This window comes from Crocodylus porosus, unplaced genomic scaffold, assembly GCF_001723895.1.
Source record: "Crocodylus porosus isolate Cpor-Errol unplaced genomic scaffold, CroPor_comp1, whole genome shotgun sequence".
NCBI lineage: Eukaryota > Metazoa > Chordata > Crocodylia > Crocodylidae > Crocodylus > Crocodylus porosus.
The window spans coordinates 13,161,361-13,182,314 of NW_017728911.1; the positions used below are offsets into that span (position 1 = coordinate 13,161,361).

Here is a 20,954-nt window from a genome sequence, read left to right on the forward strand (position 1 = left end):
ACCCGGGCGGCCATGGCGGGGGACGAGCCGGAGCTGCGCTTTTACCGGGAGCTGCCCAAAGTGGTGAGTGGGGCGGGGGGCGCTTCCCTCTGCCGCCGGGGTCGGGGCCGGGGCCGGTGTCGGTGTCGGCTCTCGGGAGCGGCCGGGCCGGCCGAGTTGCCGTCGGAGCAGGCCGGGCCGCCTCCAGGACGCGCCTGTCGGTGTAGCCTCGAGGCGCCAGGCAGGAGCGTGGCTGTCTATCCCCGCTGGGCACTTGGCCCGGTAGAGGAGCTGGCCCTAGGCAATCCTTGCCTCGCAGCTCGGACCATCACACCCAACACCCCCTCTTGCCCCTGCTTCTTAAGAAGCCCAAAGAGGCCCAGTCGCCCTGAGTCCGGGCGAGCAGCTCTCCTGCCTTTTGCGCGGTGCCGGCATCTTTCCCTGGAGTGCTGGCCCCACAATCAGTCCCAGTCTTTGCCCCAGGTTTCACCAGAGCTGTAGTTTTCTCACTAGTCAATCAATTCAGCATAATCTTTAACTTTTTTCTTTTCTGGAGGCTAGCCCAACAAGGTTGCCTGTGATAATGCTCGTTTCTACGTACTCAGGGTGCGGTGGTGTATCCCTGCTATGGCCGTGTGCTGCATGTTCCCGGAACTTGTCCGCGCTACGGTTCGGGAATCTGCTAACGGCACCACTTCCATTTCAGAGCTTTACACAGGCAAAGTGCCTGGCTGCAGTCCAGAAGTGAGGTGTTCAACTGAACCTCTCCGGTTCCCCTCCTCTCTCTTTGCATCTGTATGCTTTTGCTGGAAAATGAAGACATCCCTGCAAGCTATTCTGTCTCTTCAGACATGACAGATTTTAACCAGAAACATAGCAAGGAGTTTCACTGACATGATATGTGTAATATGACCTACTCCTTTTATTAGATTTCACATCTGGATTTGATTTCCAGCCAGAGTTCCTGTTTAGTTGGAGTTGTGGGTGCTTATGGCTGCTAGGCCCCCCTCGCCTTTGCTTGTGCTTCAAATAATGTGATGTGCTGTTTTATCTTTTCACCAATATACATTAACAAATGTCTTACAGAAGTAAAGACTGGAGATTAGTTACAATTATAGCAACATTTTCAGTCAAAGGTGGTTTTAAAATACTTTGCAGTTCTTTGTTCTAGTAAAAATAAGTATGGGGGGGATATTTAAAGGTTCACAGCAGTCTAGGTGTTTTGCAAATAAGGTTTGAAGTCGGATGCAGAGGCACAGAAGAGGTGTTCCTCATGACAGGAATAACAAGATTGTGGGAAGAGACGTGTATAGTGCTAGATGAAGTGGAGAGCTGAGTATAGGATGATGGGGTCTAAGAGAGGCTGGAGTCAGTTGGGTTCAGAGGCTTGTTACTGAAAGCTTGTCTAAATCCTTTTAAACCGTGCAGTTGGTTCAGTAAAAATCTTTCATATAAATGCTTGAGTCTTGCTTAGTTTCTAGGATAATGCTAGAGAAATGAGAAAAAGAAGTACAAGTAAAACGGAATAGAAGCAATCACGTTTACTAAAGTCTTGTGATTTTGCATTGATCTAGGAGCTTCATGCCCATTTGAATGGCTCCATCAGTTCTGCTACTATGAAGAAGCTTATGGCCCAGAAACCACATCTTCAGGTCCCTAATGGGATGACCATGATTGACAAAGGGAAGAAAAGAACCTTAGAAGAGTGAGTATATAGCAGAGGTGGACAGTTATTTTGTCTGGAGGGCCACTTAGGGAGTTTTGGTGAGCTCTTGAGGTGGGGGGTGGGGTGTTGACCCAGTCCTGGCCCCCTATCACAGCTGTTTACAGTGCCCAGGGGGGTGGCCCCAGAGAAATAAGAATTCATTTTATTTGGCCCAGGCCCTTCTGTCCCACATCCACCCCCAGGAGTGCTGGACAGAGTGGGTGAGCGGGCAGTGGCTGGGGCTGGGATCACAGGGTGATGAAAGCATGGGAACAGGGCCTGGGGCAGAACTGTGATCCGCTCTCCAAGTGAACCAGCACTCATCACAGGGATGAGAACGGAGTAGATCGTGCCTCTGCCCTGGGCCCTGGCCTTGTGCTGTCATGACTCAGTGATTCCAGTTCCCACCTGCCCATCCTGCTCCTGGACACCACTCCCTATGCCTCCATCTCATCTGCTGGGCTGTGTGTGCCTACCTGTGTGGGGTACCAGGCTGCTGTCCATGAAGACCCCACCCTGTCCAGTGCCCCTGGTAAGTAAAAATCTTGCTGCACACAAGCTTTTTAAGGCTGCGCACCCGCCTGGAGCAGAGCTGGACGTGGAGTGCAGTGGAGGCACCAGAGCCAGCATGGGACACTTAGTAAAGGTAAGCTCCTCATGCAGGGCAGGCAGCGGCTCCTCCCTGAGGCAGGGACAGGGACGGAGACAGGTGTCCCAGCTGCCTATGGAGGGTTTGGATTAAGAGTGTGGTTGGGGGTAGAAAGGTAAGAAAGTTTTATTGACTTAAGAAAAACACAACTATGCGCAGTAACAAGACAAACGATGACAGACAAAAGCAATTCGCATTGGCAACTTATCGGCAGTCCCTCTGATGCCTGATACACAGCAAGCTTCTTTTTCCACAAAGTTCAGTGAGGTCAGGCGTCCCCGAGCCATGCTGTCTGAGGGGTGCCCGAAAGGACACTGGAATGCAGTTCTTGGGCTTCTCGAAGTCCACAGGCCCACTGATCCAGGCAACAGCTAACCCATCCTTTTCACAGAGCTGCATCTTCCTTCTGAATGGTTTTCAGATATTTCAGCTAATTTATAGCTTCTGAAAGACACTGATAACATACGTCCACTTAGATTCCTTTTTCTTCAACTGTCCTTAGACTGACCAATAGCAGTACAAGTCTTGCATTCCTTTGATAAGGTAATTTTAACTGTGCCACAGGGTCTTACTACTTCTAGGCTTTGCTAAGTTTACTAGGCCTTACTTTATGCAAGGCCTCACTACCTCTTAAACTGTAATTAGGCTTTTAGCAACAACTTATAGCTTCATATCTAAACAAATACAGACAAACACTTGGTCTAATCTTCATAGAGCCTTCAGCAAGCACTTTTATCACAGAGACATACTTTTCAGCTGTCACAACAGGGCTGGGGGCTGGGGTTGGGGGGTGGGAGCTGGTGCGGGTTCCACTGGCTCTGGAGAACTGCTCTGCTTCCTCTGCCAGCTCCAGGGAACTGCTCCGCTCCCCTGCATAACCTCAGGGAGTGAGCAGGCACATGGCATCAGGGCTGTGGAGTAGAGCAGTTCCCTGGAGCTGGCGGAGCCCACGGAGCAGTTCCCTGGAGCCGGCAGAGTCCACGCCAGCCTCCATCCCTGCCTTGGCTCACCTCGGGGAGGAGCCACTGCCTGCCCCATGTGAGGCTCTGCTGGCTCTGGGGAACTGCTCCGGGGGCTCTGCCAGTTCCAGGGAACTGTTCGACTCCCTAGTCCTGACACTATGTGCCTCCTTGCTTCCCAAGGCTATGTGGGGAAGCAGAGCAGTTCCCTGGAGCTGGCAGAGCCTGCGGAGCAGTCACCTGGAGCCAGTGGAGCCCACGCCAGCCCCCAGCCCTCGTCCCCACCCTCACCTCACCTCAGGGAGGAGCTGCTGCCTGCCCTGCATGAGGAGTGAGGAGCTTAGTTTTGGTAAGTATCCCACGCTGGCCCTGGTGCCTCCCTTTCAGTTCTATCGATTGAATGTATCCGGCCCATGGCTGGGCCACAGCACTCCACTGCACGGTTCTGTGCAGAAGTTAGCATGGAGAAGGGTGTTGTCTGAACTTTGCCCACTCCCACCTGGACACTTACTGGCTGACCACGCTGTGCCGAAAGGGGGAGGCAGGACCAAAGTGGCACGCTCATGGACCAAAGTGGCGTACTCACGGATTGCTACTCCTTAGAGGGAACATTGCCTGGGGTGTCTGGGCAGGAGGGCTGGGGTCTGGTGGCAGGGTACACACCTGTTTCTAGGTGGCAGAAGCAAGGGCCACCAGGAAGCTGCTGTCATGCTGCCTTCACACTGCCACCAAGAGCTGTGTGCAAGGATAGGGCAGACTGCGCCAGGTGGCACCTCTGTGCCCAGGACTGGCTGGACACACTATGGACAAGACTGCCCATTTAATGGAATTTAAATGTGTATCCCGTGTTGTTTGTATTTAGATTGCTTTTCATTTTTATATGGGATTTTTCATTATATTCTTGTTTTTAGATGTTTTCAGATGTTTCAGATTATTTATCAGATTACCAATAGGACTGAAGATATATTAATGGTAAGTTAAAAAGAGCTTGGCTTAAAAATAATCTGCCCTTTCTCTTTTTCCAAAACAACTCCTTGGAAAGGTAGCAAAAACAGTTATTGCAGTTGTATCTGTGACCAGTTGTATAATTAAACTAAATGTAAATGAGTGGGTTAGAGTTTCAGCAATCTTATCTTCAAAAGGCAAGCAAAATTATTTTTGTACAAAGTGTGATTTTAAAATTGCGTGTGTTTTCAGGTGACTGAGTTGATGTTCACTTGAAGTAGAGTGTTCACTTAAAGTAGAGCTTTGATTTACAATAGTGCCCTTTTAGTTTATTATTTCTGTGTACTTGTAAGTGTCATGAACTAGAGATGTAACATGTTCACTTTAGGTTTTATCTGAGAGTAGAAATGATGGGAATGGAAAATGATGCCCTGTCTTCAACCTTCCCTTTTTAAAATGGTTTTCAGATGATCGCAACTGTAAAAAAAGGGCAGGTCTGGCTGAGAGAGTGGTCATGTTTGTGGCAGCTGAAGGACATGTTTGGTTAGCTCATTGCCAGTGAAATTCCCTATATTCAGAGCTTCTGTGGTGCCCCAGTAGAGTTGAAAGTTGTCCCCCACTAACAGTATTTGTAGAGAAGGACAGCTGAGTAAGTACCAAGAAATTTAGACAACTCTTGCTGAAGTTAATAGAAACAGAAATAATTTCTATGCTTCACATTCTAGTGCCTTTATTTTTTCAAGAGTCATTTGGTGTAGAAATTATTTAGATTATTTTTATGTTCTTTCATTAGGTAACTAAAGACGTTATTAAAGAATTTGCTGCTGATGGTGTCAAGTATTTGGAATTAAGAAGCACACCTAGAGAGGAAAAGGCAACAGGTACTACCTGTTTTGGCTGTCAGTGACTAGTAACATCCTCATTTTAAAGTTAATGTTGAAGAATATATGTTTGATAGTAGTAATTTAAATTAAGAATTCAGTCGATTCAATAAACATGCAATATGTGACATATTTGGGAGCAGATCACTGGAGACCCTTGATACTGTATTGGTTTACCGTCAAGTCTTTCATACAAGGACAGGTTTGTACTTGTAATTCCAGTGAAGTCCAGTCAACTCTGTGTATGTGCAAGGTTTCAAATATAATCATTTTCCTGAACTTTGCAATGGAAGTGATGTGGTAAAATGTTACTTGTTGCAAGAATTTTGGAGAAAATACATTTTAGCCTCTTCATTTTCAGCGATGACTTTAGGCCATTCATCGTATCCTGATTTCTATGTTTTTTGTGGTTCTAATATAATAGCTACCAGTCTCTCTTTCTTATTTCTCTTAAACATTTGTATTTTTAAACAAATGGCTAAATATAATAGCATTATAAAAGTCTACTATCATTTAATATTAGATTCTGACTCATATAACATGATTTTTTGTTTCTCCACATAGTCAAAGCAGACTCAAAGCAAAAGTAGGCTTAAAGTAAAACTGTATTTGTCAGTAAAATGATTACTTTACAAATAGTAAAATCAAGGTACAAAATAAAACTATTAGGATGAAATCCATCCCAGTGTATAAAAAAAAAAGTATAAGATCAAATAGAAAATGAAAAGTTAAAATGAAAAAACTTCATGGAGAGGTTGGGGTTTAATAAAATAGAATTATATAATCATTCTAATTTTTTCAGTTCAGTTCACATGGATCTATATTCTGTGGTGTGTTTTTATAGGTATGACCAAGAGGATGTATGTAGAAACTGTACTTGAAGGAATAAAACAGTGTAAAGAGGAGGACTTGGATATTGATGTAAGGTAAATTTAAATACATAAAATTTGATTTGGGGTTTTGTTCTGAGCCTGACAGGTGACCCAGTTCTGCAAAGTAGTTTACAAAGCACAAGGACAAGTTCCTGGAGCAACTGTGAGAACAGGAGCTGGGGTGTTAGTTGCTCCCTGCTCCATGCTGCATGTGCTGCTTCACAGCATGGGATATAAGCAGTTAGAGAACCAGGAACTCCCAGCTGCCCATTCCCTGTACCGTGGGTTCTGGTACACAGGGAGCTTTCAAGAGTGTGTCTGTAGATGAGCTTTTTAAAATTCCTCAGTCGCTTGGACACAAACAGTGGGGAGAGGCTACCTGGTCTCTGTTCCTGGCGTAGTGGGAGGTTTAAGGGGGGTGGGCAGAGGAAGCTTCCCTATTGGGGAATTTAAACCCCATGCCTTGCAGTTCTGGCTAGGCTGCCAGAACATGAAACAGGGGTGGGGAGGTGGGCAGAGGCTACTGGTGGGGGGTAAAGTCCTTAGTGGCTCCTCCAGTGTTTGGAGCTTTTGATACCCTGTGCCCAGCAGCCCAGCCAGAGCTGCTAGGCACAGGGTTTTAACAATTGGCTGATTGCAGCCTGGTTGAGATGGAGCCAACAATCTATTGATTTGTCAGCTCACCACACTGGAGACTGTAACTCATAACCTCCAGCTGACACTCAGCTGATTGGTTGGCTCTGGCTCCCAGGATCACACCAGGAACTCAACCTAGCTCCTGTGTGGGCCCAGCCAATCTGACAATATGCTTATTCTGGGGTTCAGTCCTGACGATCAGCTGATTGTCAGCTTCAGCCCCAAACCACGCTGGAGTCAGCTTGAGTCCGTGATATGATCCCGAGGGTCCAGAGTGAACAAATTGACTGCGATTCAGCCTGGGGTTATGATCAAAAGCTTCCTCTGCACTGGCAAGCAATAAGGGCTCAACTGGCATCTGATTCCAATAATCATGTCTCCTGCCATACTTATGTGGCATGACAAGAAGTGCAATTATTGGGATCATGGATCAGTTCCCATCATGCCATTAAATGAATACATGCCAAGCAGGCCTGCGCGAAGCTTCGGTCCCTGATTCGATTCGGCAGAGATTCAGCCCAATTCAGTGGCCGAATCTCTGAATCTGAATCAGAGAACCCTTTAATCTCTCTGAATCGAATTGGAACCCTCCGAATTGATTCAGAGACACAGCTTTATTGATTCAGAGACACAGCTTTAAATGTTTTTTTCTACATACCTCTAGGTAGCAGGCGGCTCCTGAATGCTGCGATGCTGGGGATTGTGGAGCGCGGGGGCGCTCCCCAGTCCCCTCGGCAGCAGACCCAGAAGTGGACCAGAAGCCTGTCCGGTCCACTACTGGATCCACTGGGGAGGGTGTGGAGGCCTCCCCATGCCCTCCCAACTTGGCAACTGGTGCCTCCTGGGTCTGGGGGGGCACCCAGGGTCCCCTGCAGCCGATCACTGAGCCGGGGAGGTGCGGGGGTGCTCCCCAGTGCGCTCCCTGGCAGACATGGAAGTGGACCAGAAGAACTTCCAGTCCACTTCCGGGTTCGCTGCCAAGCATGTGGAGGCCCCTCCCCACCCCCCGCACTCTTGTGAGACACTCCATGTGCCCTAACATCACAGCATTCGTAAGCCATGCTGGTACCTCTAGGTATGTAGAAAAAACATTTAAAGCTGTGTCTGTGTCTGAATCGCTGATTCTCTGAATCAGCATTGAATCTTCAGATTTGGATTCAGCTGAATCAAATCAGGAACAGTGATCTGAATCAATGAATTGAATCACTGTCTCTGATTCAGGCTGAATCCGAATCGAATAGGGTCCGCTTCACACACCCCTAATGCCAAGGGCCAAAGTAAACTAGTTTATGCAAAGTCAGAGTTAAAACCCAGCTCTGTATGTTATCAATATATGTCCAGTCCTTTGTTTCAGTACGTGTTGATCGTGTAAGCATTTTTCTGGATGGAATACTAGCAAAGTTGCGCCAGTATCAGGGCAGGCATTTATGGGGCAGAGTTGTCACTTAGCCATCAACATAACATTGCCAAATGTTAAACATGCATAAAAACTTGTAGTCAGAGCTTTACATTGACAGCTGTGAAAGTAAAGAAGCAATCTGTTTTAAATTGTGAATTTAGTGTTCTTTTATGGTAATAGTTTTTTCTCTGTTATCACCATGTATATTGAACGTAACCTGTACATCTCCATTTTAGACTTTTAATAGCAATAGATAGAAGAGGTGGACCAACAGTTGCCAAGAAAACAGTGAAACTTGCTGAGGAGTTCTTTCTTTCTACCGATGGGATTGTTGTAGGGCTTGACCTCAGTGGTGATCCCACTGTAAGTAATTCTTAGAGCCCTGCTGTATGTTCAAATTAAGCTGGATAGAAACCAGCTATAGAGTTGTTACACATTTTTGAGCACTAACTTTATAGCGGGTTGGCTCTTTATAGCTGGATAGTCATTTTTATTGTGTGATCATTCCTTTGTATGTGTGGCGGGTCTGAATGTTTTGCACAATTGGCCAATTAATTGTGTAATGCAGGCTTGTCCAACATACAGCCCGCGGGCTGCCATGCTGTTTTCTGAGGCCCGAGGTGCTATGACGGGAAACGAAAGTAAACACTGTACTTTCGTTTCGGGGGGGGGGAGTGATGTGATGCTGCTTCCTGTGAAGTCTTTGAATATGGCTTGCCGGCCCGCTGGGTGATAAAAAGTTCATGATCCGGCGTCACGTTCAAAAAGGTTGGACACCCCTGGTGTAATGCATGTATCACATAGCAGGGGCCTAAAAGGTAGAAACTTTTATACTGAAATAATTGTGTTTTAGTCTTTGGGCTTTTTTCATGTTAGTTGCTGATTAAATATTTCGCTTCTTAAACTATTTAAAATGATGCACAAAACTATTAAAAAGGTATCTTAAAAGCAACTTCTGAACCTAACAACTATTTAGTAGAAGATGCTTTTTTGTATTGTCTGATTGGGGTAAAGACATATTAAATAACATCAAGAATGATATAAAATGTAATCTAAATGTAAAAGCATCTAATTTCCTTTTTTTATAACATAAGGATAAGTGGTTGAAAACCATGTTTGTCAACATTTAGGTGAAATGTCTTCTCTTCCAGAGTTTTACACAGTGATTATGGGAAGAAATCATTCTGAGAACTCCTGCTGACCTGAGTCAGTATTGCATTGGCCTAAACTAGAACTGTTGTTGTTTAACCCAGTTTTGTTCTCAGTTTATATTTTGACTGATGTGGGAGTTGAACTCATGTAGGTATGATCAAACTTTGACCCACTTCGTTTGAAGAGTGAGCAATAGCAAAAGAAAACTGATTTACAAGTTTTTGATTGAATTACTTGGATATAGTTAGATTTCATAATGACTGTATAATTGGAATGGTTTTGTAACAGTGATCATGCATTTCTGTTTGGCTTTTATCTTCAAGGCAGGACATGGTAAAGACTTTTTTGAGCCCTTAGCAGCAGCCAAACAGGCAGGTTTAAAGTTGGCATTGCATCTCTCAGAGGTAACTTTTTATGCTTGCCTTTCTCTGTTGATCTTTAAATGAAAAAAAAAATCTGGATATTGTGTTTTTCAAGTCTAATCAATGTGGATTGTGGCATTGTGAAGAGAGGGAGGTGAGGATGGAAGGAGAAACTGTTACATCTCCGGAAAAATTATGAAAAAAACCCACTAGGCTGCTTAAACAAATTTATTTTCATGTTTCCACTTGAGATGCACACAGGTTCTAATACTGTTTATGAAGTCATGAAAATACCTCAGTGGGAGAGTGTTCTGTCAATTGCTGGGTTTTTTTACTAATTTTGTAAAGAGCAATGCTGTAACTGATCTAGTTCAGTGTGCTCAACCTTCTGGCTCTACGGGCCATATTAGTGGCATGGTTCCAGTCTGTGGGCTGAATTCCATGCATGGGGTCAGTCCACGGGGCTGGTATAGTGTGGGATCAGTTCATGCATGTGATCTAGTGAATGGATAGATTAACTGTGCACTGGATCCAGGCACACACATGGATCCAACACCATGCATGGCCCAACCCCATACACCGGATCTGACTGCATACCAATTTGATCCCATGCACCAGATCTGACTATGTAGTGGCCATAATTTCAAAACAAAGATCCACTTTCTTGGTCTATAATGATCATTGCAGAGTAATAACTAACATCAATTTATTTCTTCGTAACACTTGTTTCATTACTAAAATGTTCTAATGAACCCTCCCCTCTTCCTTGGGACTCCTATCTTTTCCTCTAAGAGTTGAGATATGACCTAGGTGGCTACATGGGCTATATGTTACTGAGCTAAATTATGGTACTTTGCTAGATCCCAAGTCAAGAAGAAGAGACCAAAATTCTCCTTGGCTTGCCTCCAGACAGAATTGGACATGGAACATTTCTTAATTCTGCAACGGTGGGTTCAGAGGACCTGGTGCAGCTTGTCAGACAGAGCTCTATACCTATAGGTAAGAAAGAAGATGAAGCCCATTTGGCAATATGCAGACTTTAATTTACTATATCTTACAATGGAATTGGTAAGTTTTAGTAGTAACTTTGGGCATTTATGGGAGTTGGATGGGGTGCTTTAAGTAGAGCGGCTCCAAGAGCTTACAAACTACGACCCTATCTCTCCTGCAGATTCACTGAGACTGAGGTTTCTCCTCTGCTTTTTTCTTCAAAATCTCATCCCACCCTCCTAACTGATCGGCCTGGTCCCATTTTCACGCTGCTCCCCCCCCACCAGCCTCTTGCTCCGTTCAGATTTATCTCCCTCAAGTACAAGTATGCGCTGGCCCTTAGATGTTCAGTGTTTTGACAGCAGTGTGTGATCCCTGCCCACTATCCCTGAAAGGCCCACTGCTCCCAAGAATTTTTCATAGTCCTGGAATGAGCAGAGAACTCTTAACCTGAATACTACCTTCAACTTCCTTTAAAAAAAAAAAGCCTCCCTTAACCCTGTTTCAAGGGAACCATTTAAATTAATTTCCACATCACATTCAGCAGTGGGGACAGCTGCAAATACCATCCAACCATTTCTACCTTTCCTCACTGCAAGTTAAAAAGGTAGATTAAGGAATGTATTTCAGCATGTACATTTTAAATCATGACAAGGAAGTGCCATTTACAAAGTGAGGACCATCAAATCCCACAGCACGTACAATGCCTTCGTTGCACATCCAAATGGCTCAGATTTCAAGACAGAGAGTAGACCACTACTACCTAGGTCAATCCCCCTTCGGCTGCCCCAGCACACCACCCAAGTAAGCTACAGTCCCCAGCCAGCCCTCTCCAGACCATGCCTAAAGGCCTTCTCCATGTACCTGTGTTCCTTGCCTTTCTGTCCTGCCCTGATACCACATGTTGTGGACCACCCATCTCTCTCTTATCTGCCCCTTTTTGCTGCAATGGAAGACACACTGCTACCACTGGCATGTTAAGTTGTAGCCCTTTCCTTAGCTTCTCTGGTACCTTAGCAAGAGGTTCTCTAATTAAAGTGCGTAGAGTATCTTGTGTATCAGTGTCCCCACACTAAAAAATGGTAGCAGGGGCCCTTTAACTAAAGTTCATCAAACGAACATTAGTTAAAGCATCCCCCGCCACCATCTGTCAGTGTGGGGACACTAATAAACAAGACTCTGCCACGCTCCAGCATACTCGATTAATCAAGTCTGCTCCAATACACTGTAATTATAGCACATTAAAGCAGCCTCGCTGCAGTTGTACAGGTGCCCTTTCAGAGGTCACTATGGAAAGATATTTGTGATGTGGAGATGCATGTAATGTGAGAAATAAGGCACAGGCACTGCTAGCCATTCATGTTTTCACTTAAAATGAATTGCAATATTTTTCAACATTTTTTAAAACATTCCATTTAGTCATCCTTTATTAGTTATCTTGTAGATGCGTGTGTGCGCACATTGCTTTATAAAGCAGTATGTATAGGATTAATTACAGTGGAAAAAAAGGACAAAAATAGGCATAGAGATGTGGAATATAAAATACGATAAAACTGCTAGATGTTTATTACTTGACTGGTTAGAAACCAATAGGTTACACTTCACTATTAAATTGAATTGTGTGTCATGTTAAAGGGCATGTCTTTATAGGACAATTCAGTGGTTTTTATATAGACTATGCATTGTTTTATACATGCTTAAAATGGATACGGACAAAAGAATTGTGATGCTGGAGCACTGATTCACCTAGTCTCATATCATGCTGTGATGATCCTGATAGAAGAACTAAAAATCAAAACAACAGATTTGAGCAGTCATGCAACGTCATGTATCGTATATGTGTTCTTGTCTTGCAAAGTGTACTAAAACTAGTGAAGTTTACACCTATCCACTAATGAAAGTTTTACTCTTAGGTTTGAACTGGTTTTGAAGTAGCATTTACCAAACAATACAAAAATACCTGTTGTTCAGCTATGGATTGAAATGCATCTGTTAATCTACCCCCCAAACAATGCGTTTGTTTAATACTTGCCCTTTTTTTCTTTGAATATATACTTTTTCCCATTAGAACTTTGTATGACTTCAAACATCAAAACTCAGACTCTACCTTCCTATGATAAACACCATTTTGGATATTGGTACAAGGTGGGCCATCCTGTTGTGCTTTGTGTAAGTCATTTTCATTGTAAAAAATTCATTGAGATAATGACTAAAGAATATGGAAACGGGATCACTGGAGCCAATATAGAGAAACAGATCTGCTGTTTATTAGCAGGATCCTGGTTTTCCCTGATAAAAAAAATCACAAATTTTTTGATAACCCCCCCACAAATCTGTGATTAAAATGACAGGTCCCTCACTCCCTCCAAGTTCACAGCAGGCAGCCTGCCTCTGCCCATACCCCGCGCACAGATCTAGGGGGCACAGGTCCCCCTTGCCTGCCCCCAGCCCCCCGAATGAGCTGCCTGCTGCCCCGTCCTACTTGGGGCCCTGGAGCTGTGCATTGTGGCCCTGGGCCCCTAGCTCCATGTACCCTTGGCTGGGCAGCAGCCCCAGCCATAGCCCCAGCCCCAGCCCTGCCCAACTCTCTCCCTCCCTCAGTATGGGGGCCTCCATCCCTCTCCCTACCCCCACCCCCACTTACCTATGGGAGCTGCTCTCCAGGCTGCCTGGCAGCCATGTGCATATACATACACATGGTGCCTCCTGCCTCACCACCCTCCCCCCATTCCCTCCCAGCCCCTTGCAGACTGGAACTCTGCTAGCCTACAGAGAGCTCTTTGCAAAACTACAAAATCTGTGGGTCTCTCCACTAAAATGAGAAATCTGTGTTTTCCTCCAGTAAAGGGGGAAATCTGTGTTTTTATCCATTTTTTCGTGGGAAACAGAAAACCTGGATCCCTGATAATTAGACAGTAACCAACTTTATAGGTTATTTCTTTAACCTCATAACAGATCAGATGCCATGTTTAGGAATAAATACAATAGTAAAAACATAGGAAACACCATTATTTAATTTCTCAGGCATGAAATTTGGGGTACACATAGGTCTTTGTAGGAACTTGCCTATCTACAGATCTTATCTGAATGTTTTACTCCCTGGATTTGATTTCTAAGAATGAGTGTATCTATAAAAAAATAGTCATTTTAAGGCAACAGAAAATACGGGATACCTCCTTCATCTAAGTAACCTGCAAGTTACAAAGCATTTCAGATAACAGTATCAGATGCTACTCTCAGCATCTTATGGATTGGGCTGTCAGTACTAATTACATTTTATAGATGGTATCAGAGCATTGTTACTACAAACATCTGTCCTGTATTCTGAATGTTATGCACTGTCTTATGACTGCATGTCTGGTGCAAAATACAATTATAAATTAGATTATTGTTTACATTTCTTAAGTACAAAAAAATCTGAGAATCTGATAAAGCCATGTAAAATAATGAACAGTTTCATAATAAGAGTGTGGTATCTATGACAGCAGCAGTCTTTTAAAAGAAGTGACAGAGATCACAATGGCCAGGTAATCCCTTAAATGATCCTAATGTGAATATTGGCAATATAAAAGGTTATCTAGCTGCTGCTGTTGCTGCTGCTGTTTGTCGTGGTGTCAGTGTAGGCCCCCATTCAAGATACGGAGCTTCTTACATTAGTAGATATGAGGACAATGTGATGATGCCACCCTGCCCTGAAGATATAACCTGAGAAAAGATATAACTAGTTAATCTAGGAAAAATATGAGGGAAGAAGAAAGGAGAACTAAGGTGATAGTTGCATGATTGCAGATTTACATAAGTTTCCTATTTGTATAACTAAGTTTTTTAATCATCTGCATATTTTTATAAAACAGTTTAGTCCCAGTTTAGGCTCTCAGTCTAGCTGTCACTGCTTCTACCATTTAGTGGTGGTAGAGGTTAATGTTGAGATGGAGGAGAGACTAATAGCCGTACAGATAAACACGGAGAGGGTACTTCATATGTGAAATAGATCCTGACTGTGCTTATAGAAATCCTGTTGTTTTATAACTTAACTGTTTTCCTTTCTATTGGCATTGTTTGCATCTGATATTATGGACAAAATATGTTGATATTGAGCAAATGTAGTAAGAAATACGTATGAACTGCATTAAAATGTGAAATACTGGAGGATTGAATAGCTCTAAGTTGATTTTCCTATTTTTTCAAAATTTAGAAGTACTAATTTTTAAAATTTTATTCCAGACTGATGATAAAGGCGTCTTTGCAACAGATCTGTCTCAGGAGTATCAACTGGCTGCTAAAACATTTAGCCTCAGCCCAGTACAGATGTGGGACTTATCATATGAATCAATCAACTATATCTTTGCTTCAAGCATTGTCAAATCAAAGTTAAAGGAACAATGGTGTAAACTGAAACCAAACCTGTTAGTTAATTAAACTGTAGATGTGAATAGCTGAAAACTGAATATATTAGCTCAGTTAATAAGGGTGTTTTTTGAGAGAGAGACTGGCCTTTTTGAGATTTTACAGCTATAAGGTCTAGTTCTTCATTTACATGTATCAAGAGCAATTGGAACAGACCCTTATTTGGCAAACTCCTTTCCAGATGCTGCCTGGAAAGAGTCAAGTGAAAGGAAAAGGAAAATGATGGAATTTATTTCACACCCACCTACTTGAGGGAAAATATTTTTTAAAAGTACTGTTTGCTTAGATGTGTTCACAAAAATTGGACAGTCAGAACAAAATAAAAGGGCTGGAATAGAATAGAGGGCTGGCCAAAATGTGCCAAGCAGCATGCATTTGTTTTTCTGTATCAGTCGTAAGTAAGCTTGTTGAACAGAAAGATAGGGAACAACTTCAGGGAGAAAGATAATACTTTGTCAAAAAGATCTTTGTACTCGGGTGACATGTTCCAACTGCTTTTGCACATGGAGATGTTGGACAAGACCTACTATGGCTTGTTTTAATATACATGCTATTGCACAGTCCAGGTGGACTATATAATATCTGCACACTTAATGTTGTAGGGTCTCTATGTTGTAGAGTAGAAAAACTTGTAAAGAAATTCAGCTTTTTGGGCCTCACTTCTAAAATATTTTTAACAATGGAAAATTGTTTTCCCCTTTTCATTTATTTTCTTAAAAGAACATGTTTATTTCTGCATGTCTTCAAAACCAGTTTCCTTTGTGTACATTGTTTTCAGGCTAGAAGTAAGGCAGTTCTGCAGCAGATTATGTAAGGTAATTGTATAAAGGATGCTTTTTAAATTACTAGTACCATTTATGTTTTGACAAGAGAGGGAGCTATTTAGTTCAAGAAGAGAAGTACATGTGCATAAATTTCTACCTCAGGTCAGTCATTCTGCAAAGAAACTGATGCAGCCCAGTCAGTACATATTTTCCTGCAGTCCTGAGGAGATATAAATGCAGGAGAAAAAACAGTTTGAGCTCCTGTTACTTTAGAACCACTACTCTCCAAGTATACTGCCTTTTTACAATGCTAACAGAAGTAGAAAATCCTCTAAGTTTGGAGCAACTATCCTTTTGCTAAACTGTATTGTGCCGGTGCCTGTGGAAACAATCGCTGAATGACTTTTGTATGTTGACAGGTATCTGTAAAAGGGCCAGAGGCATGGATTGTCTTTATCAAAAGAAATGTTTATTTTGCCTGAATCTGCCAGATGCTCAATGAAGTGTAGCCTTTTCAAGAGAAGGGGATCTTGCAAGAGTTGTGGGTAGCTAATACATAATGATATGCCCAAACTCCACAAACCTAATGTCCTTCGTCCTCTGTACATCATGGCAACCCAATGGCTTAACCAACTGAAAACACTGTTTGAAACCTAGAGTATCAAGATAGAAATACATTGTTTAAAACTATAGTAAAAGGCAGATATTTTTTATTTTAATACAATAAGCTCATTTAAAATTACGTTTGAAATTATGGCAGTCTATGTCATGTACTTAAATAAAAATAAGTCTTTAAGCTTTGACAGGCAAGATGTACTGTGCAAGTCAAACCACTGAAATGAGTGAATCACTGGCTAAGCACCTGGAACTAGAGTTTAATGAGACGAAAAGTCTGCTTTTGACAAGAGTAGAGTCTTTGGGAGCAGAGAGAATATTTTATTTTCAGAATTTTTAGTTTAGTTCATTCAGAGCTGAGAAAGTAGGAAAATTTGTTTTCTAGTGTTAAAGTAAATTAGGTATGAAAACGTGAGATCTACTAGTTCTCAAAAATTGGTGGACATGGTAACTAGAAAAAATGATTTTAGTTCACTGCTCCAAATACTACCTTGCTGAGTAAGTGTTAGTTTTAAATGCAAAACATGTTTTGATAAGTTTTTTTCCCCTTTATTTATCTAGGAAATTGACTGCAGTTTTATTTGAGCAATAAAAATAGTTTTTAAATGGTGGTTGTTGAATTTAATTGAATTCCAACTTAGCTTCAAAAGCAGCTAATTCAAATACAGCTGGTATAGTATTTACCTGAATCGAAGACAGTCTCCCAATAATCAGATTCTACACCTGGAAAATATATATATATTTTAAAATAATTTTTCCAGGTGTAGAATCTAATTATTGGAGGGGTGTCTTTAATTCATCTGCCCCACCACTGATACTGTCTGACATCCAGTTTTCATTTGCTTGTAACTTTGCCAGACTTCAGCCATTCAGGTGGCTGGACAGTTTTAGAATAAATCTGGCATGCAGTTGTCTGTAGGATCTGTACCTTATTTGGTGCAAAAATTGGAAGGTATATACCGAATGAGGCAGGAAGAGAAAGAACACAGTTGTGGCTAAGGCAGCAAGGAACATAGGAGTGGATGAGGCCTCCTGGGTTATTGAGTCCAACCTCTGCTTCTACCACCTCTGCACACCCAGCCTCCAGTTCTCCCTATAGAAGCAGTGAGGTAGGGGTGGGAAGGCAGGGAGCAGCTTCTGCCGCGGCCCCAACCCCAGTCGCAGCAGCTGCCTGCCCGCCACCTCCTGCTCTCCACTGCTCTCAGACTTGATTCTGTGATAATGGGGCTTTGTCCCATATTAAAGAAAAAAGACTAGTCTTAGAATTGTGGTAGTTATTTAGTAAGAAAGATGATGGTCACTACTTTCAAGCACAATCAAATTTAAAAAAAGGTTTTGAATAAAAATGCTAAATTATAATATTGTTTAAATGTGTATGAAAAGTACCAAATTTAGGGGGAAAGCTGTATTTAGTTACAAATCGACCTATCCTATTGGCTATCAACCTGTGAGAACTAACATTTTTTGAAAATTACCAAGAAATAGCAATGCAAAATGTTATTAAATAAAAGGTTTTTATGTGCTAATTTAAATTATAATCAAAACACATGATTTAAACCTCTTTAACTGAATCCACACTGCTGGTAACAACAGTTAGAATACTTGGCAGATGCGCTCTCTCATATAGACGTTGCTGAGCAGTAAGCCTCGACTGAAACCCAGGAGAGGGTTATTCTTTTTCCACTGGGAATACTCATTTCTTTCAGATGACATGTCAGTCCACATATGAATTCCTAGCAGCAGGTAGAAAAAGGAAACAATCATAGCTTAGTGATGTCTTCTTAAAAAAGCTCTGTTTTGGCTGAGTATTCAAGTCCTTTTCTGTGTCCCAGCAGGAGATCACTTGCAGATGTCTAAATTAGGGATCCAGTTGTTGATTACATCCATGTTTAGGTAGCTGCTGCTTATATACAGGTAAGGAAAAAAGAGCCAGCTATTATGTTCCAAGCATCCTCAGTCCTATAATTTTTATGCTCTGGAGCCAGAGCCTTAGAGAGAGTACTCCAGGGTCAGGACCTGGGCATGTGCTTTTATTCCCTGGCCTCAGTTCTCCATTTCTGACCCCTTCTGTACACTTTGAAGTTTTGTTCACAGAAAAAAAAATGTTTGTCACCATGGGATTACATGTGTTAGTGTGACCGTCGGGCTGGAGGAGAGGGAGGGTGAACCCCCTTCGGAGCAGCGGCTCACGGTGGAAGGGTGGTGCTATTCCCCTGGGACGCCGTTGGTCCGGAGCAGATGTAGGGTAATCAGGTCCCCGCCCTGGTTCTCGCCCGCCACGACTTGTTGTAAGGTTCAGTGGGACGGCTCCTGGTTCTCTGTAGCCCGGGATCCCCGACGGTGACGTTGCGGGGCTCCGCCACCCCCTAACACCCTGGCCTCACGCCCCCTTGGGTCTCCTGTAGTCGAGACCCCGGCCCTCGCCCGGGCTTTCCCGGTGATGCTCCTCACCGGATCCCTTGCCCGGGGCAAGAAACTTAGCCGGCTAGCACCCCAGCTTTCGACCTGGGTCCTCCCGGGGATACTCCCTACCGGGTTCCTGGCCGCTGGTGTCCGGCGCCGGTCCAGGCACTTACGGTGCCTCGTCGGTGCCCTCCCCGGCCCCCGCGCCGGCTCCCGACCTGTAAACTCCGGGTGCAGGCGGGGCACAGTCCCAGTACTCCCCGTCACTGGAATCCTCGTCTTCCGGGCCAATCCGCCACTCCCCGCTCAGGGTTCAGGGTCCGGCTGCCGCCGCTGTCCTTCCCTCCGTCGGGGTGAGCGGCCACTCCCCGTCGGGGTCCGCGCTCCCGCCTGGTGCAGGGCCCCCTGCCGTCTCTCCTCCTGGAGCCTCTGTCTCCGAGGCAGCGAGTCCCCCCTTCGGACTCCTGCCCCATCTGTTCCGGCCGGCCGTTTTTATTGCCGGCTCCCGGCCGCTGGCACGGGCACCGGCTTCCGGTGTAAACAAGCGGCGGATGTCCCGCTCAGGCTCCGCCGCCTCCGCGGGCGAGCTCTGCCCTGTCTCCCCGGGACATAACCCCCCCCGCCAGTTGCCTTGTGATGGTTTGAGTGGTCTCTCCGCTTCGGGTTTGATTCTCCTTGGATACTCGCCCCTCGTTCCGGGCCCCCCGCTGGAGGTCGTCGGTTCGGGGCATCTGGAGAGGAAGTCAGCTGTTATATTATCCTTCCCCGGGCGGTACTTAATTTGAAATTTAAAGGGTTGGAGGGCTAGTGCCCACCGCATAATCCGCGTGTTATCGGTCTTAGTAGAGCTAAGCCATCTAAGGGGAGCGTGGTCGGTGATCAGTGTAAACTTTCTCCCCAATAAATAATACCTAAAGTGTTCCACCGCCCACCGGATCGCCAGACACTCCCGTTCTATTGTCTAATACCTGGTCTCTGCTGGGAGTAGTTTCCGACTGGCATAGGCCACCGGTCGGTCCACCCCAGCGTCCTGTTGTGTTAAGACGGCTCCTATAGCAACCTCGGAGGCGTCGGTCTGCAAAGTAAAAGGGTTCACAAAGTTAGGGGTATGTATCACTACTTCCTCGCATAAGGCCTTCTTCAAGGCCTGAAAACTCTGTAGCCTTGGTTCGGTCCGTTCGAGTCCCTTCCCGGGTTTGCTTTTCAAAGCTTCGAACAATGGGGCCGCCACTTCGGAGAAGCGGGGCACGAATCTCCGATAATAATTCACCAACCCCAAGAAGGAACGGAGTTGTTTAAGCGTTTGCGGGGGTTGGAAGGCCCGAATGGCCTGCACCTTGTCTTCTAACGGCCGTATAGTCCCTTGGCCCACTCAACCCTAGGTATTTCGTGTATTTCTGTGCCACCGCGCATTTGCGGGGGTTCGCCGTCAGGCCGGCTTGTCGTAGCTCTTGGAGTATCGCCCTGAGGGCCCACACGTGTCGGCCCCAGGAGTGTGTGAATATGACGATATCGTCAAGGTACGCCACTGCGTACTTTGCATGCGGCACCAGCAGCCGATTCATGAGGCGTTGGAACGTGGCGGCGGCCCCATGGAGGCCAAACGGCATTCTGATGAACTCGTACAGGCCCCAGGGGGTTCCGAAGGCCGTCTTTTGGCAGTCCTCCGGCCGCACCGGTATTTGCCAATACCCCTTCGCGAGGTCCAGGGTGGTTATGAACTTTGCGGCGCCTATGCGTTCTATCAGTTCCGTTACGCTAGGCATCGGGAAAGAGTTGAAGGTCGCCACCTCATTTAACCGCCGGAAGTCGACGCATAGCCGCAGACTCCCGTCGGGTTTGCGTACGGGTACTAGGGCGCTCCGCCACGGGCTTCTTGACGGCCTAATCACCCCCAGTGCCCGCATCTTCTTTACTTCCTCGCGTACCTCCTTGGTCAGGTGGTGTGGTATAGGCCGCCAACGATCCCGTACCACGACACCGGGTGGGGTTGGGATGGAATGATATGCCGCTCTGGCCCACCCGGGTTCTTCGGAGAAGGTCCCTTGGAATTCCCTTAGGAGGTTCCTCACTTCTTCCGCTTGGGGGCCTGATAGCTCAATACCTATTTTGATCTCCCCTAGGGGTGTCGGGGCCTTTCCTCCCCCCGCTGCTTCTGGGCTCCTTACGTTTTGATGCTCCCTCTCCCCGAAGGCGGCCCAGCCCTCCGGCTGGTGCCATTCTCGCAGGAGGTTGA

General features: G+C 44.9%; 1 protein-coding gene across 2 annotated transcripts; it reads left to right on the forward strand.

Moving 5' to 3' along the window:
• Positions 1–6: 6 nt before the first annotated feature.
• Positions 7–16,925, forward strand: ADAL (adenosine deaminase like). 2 transcript variants are annotated; one of them, XM_019533456.1, is made up of 10 exons: positions 7–63; positions 1,554–1,684; positions 4,204–4,264; positions 5,031–5,118; positions 5,963–6,044; positions 8,262–8,388; positions 9,501–9,581; positions 10,400–10,538; positions 12,598–12,698; positions 14,754–16,925. In XM_019533456.1, exons 1-10 carry the CDS (start codon positions 13–15, stop codon positions 14,946–14,948), a joined length of 1,056 nt encoding a protein of 351 aa, XP_019389001.1. In that variant the 5' UTR covers positions 7–12; the 3' UTR covers positions 14,949–16,925. The 2 variants fall into 2 exon arrangements, with proteins under 2 accessions (XP_019389001.1, XP_019389002.1); XM_019533457.1 differs by having other exon boundaries at positions 14,782–16,925.
• Positions 16,926–20,954: the final 4,029 nt, after the last annotated feature.

Coding starts and splice junctions, on each gene's coding strand:
- ADAL (XM_019533456.1), top strand. CDS start 13: ATGGCGGGGGACGAGCCGGAGCTGCGCTTTTACCGGGAGCTGCCCAAA. Junction 64..1,553: donor ACCGGGAGCTGCCCAAAGTG/GTGAGTGGGGCG, acceptor GCATTGATCTAG/GAGCTTCATGCCCATTTGAA. Junction 8,389..9,500: donor ACCTCAGTGGTGATCCCACT/GTAAGTAATTCT, acceptor TTTATCTTCAAG/GCAGGACATGGTAAAGACTT.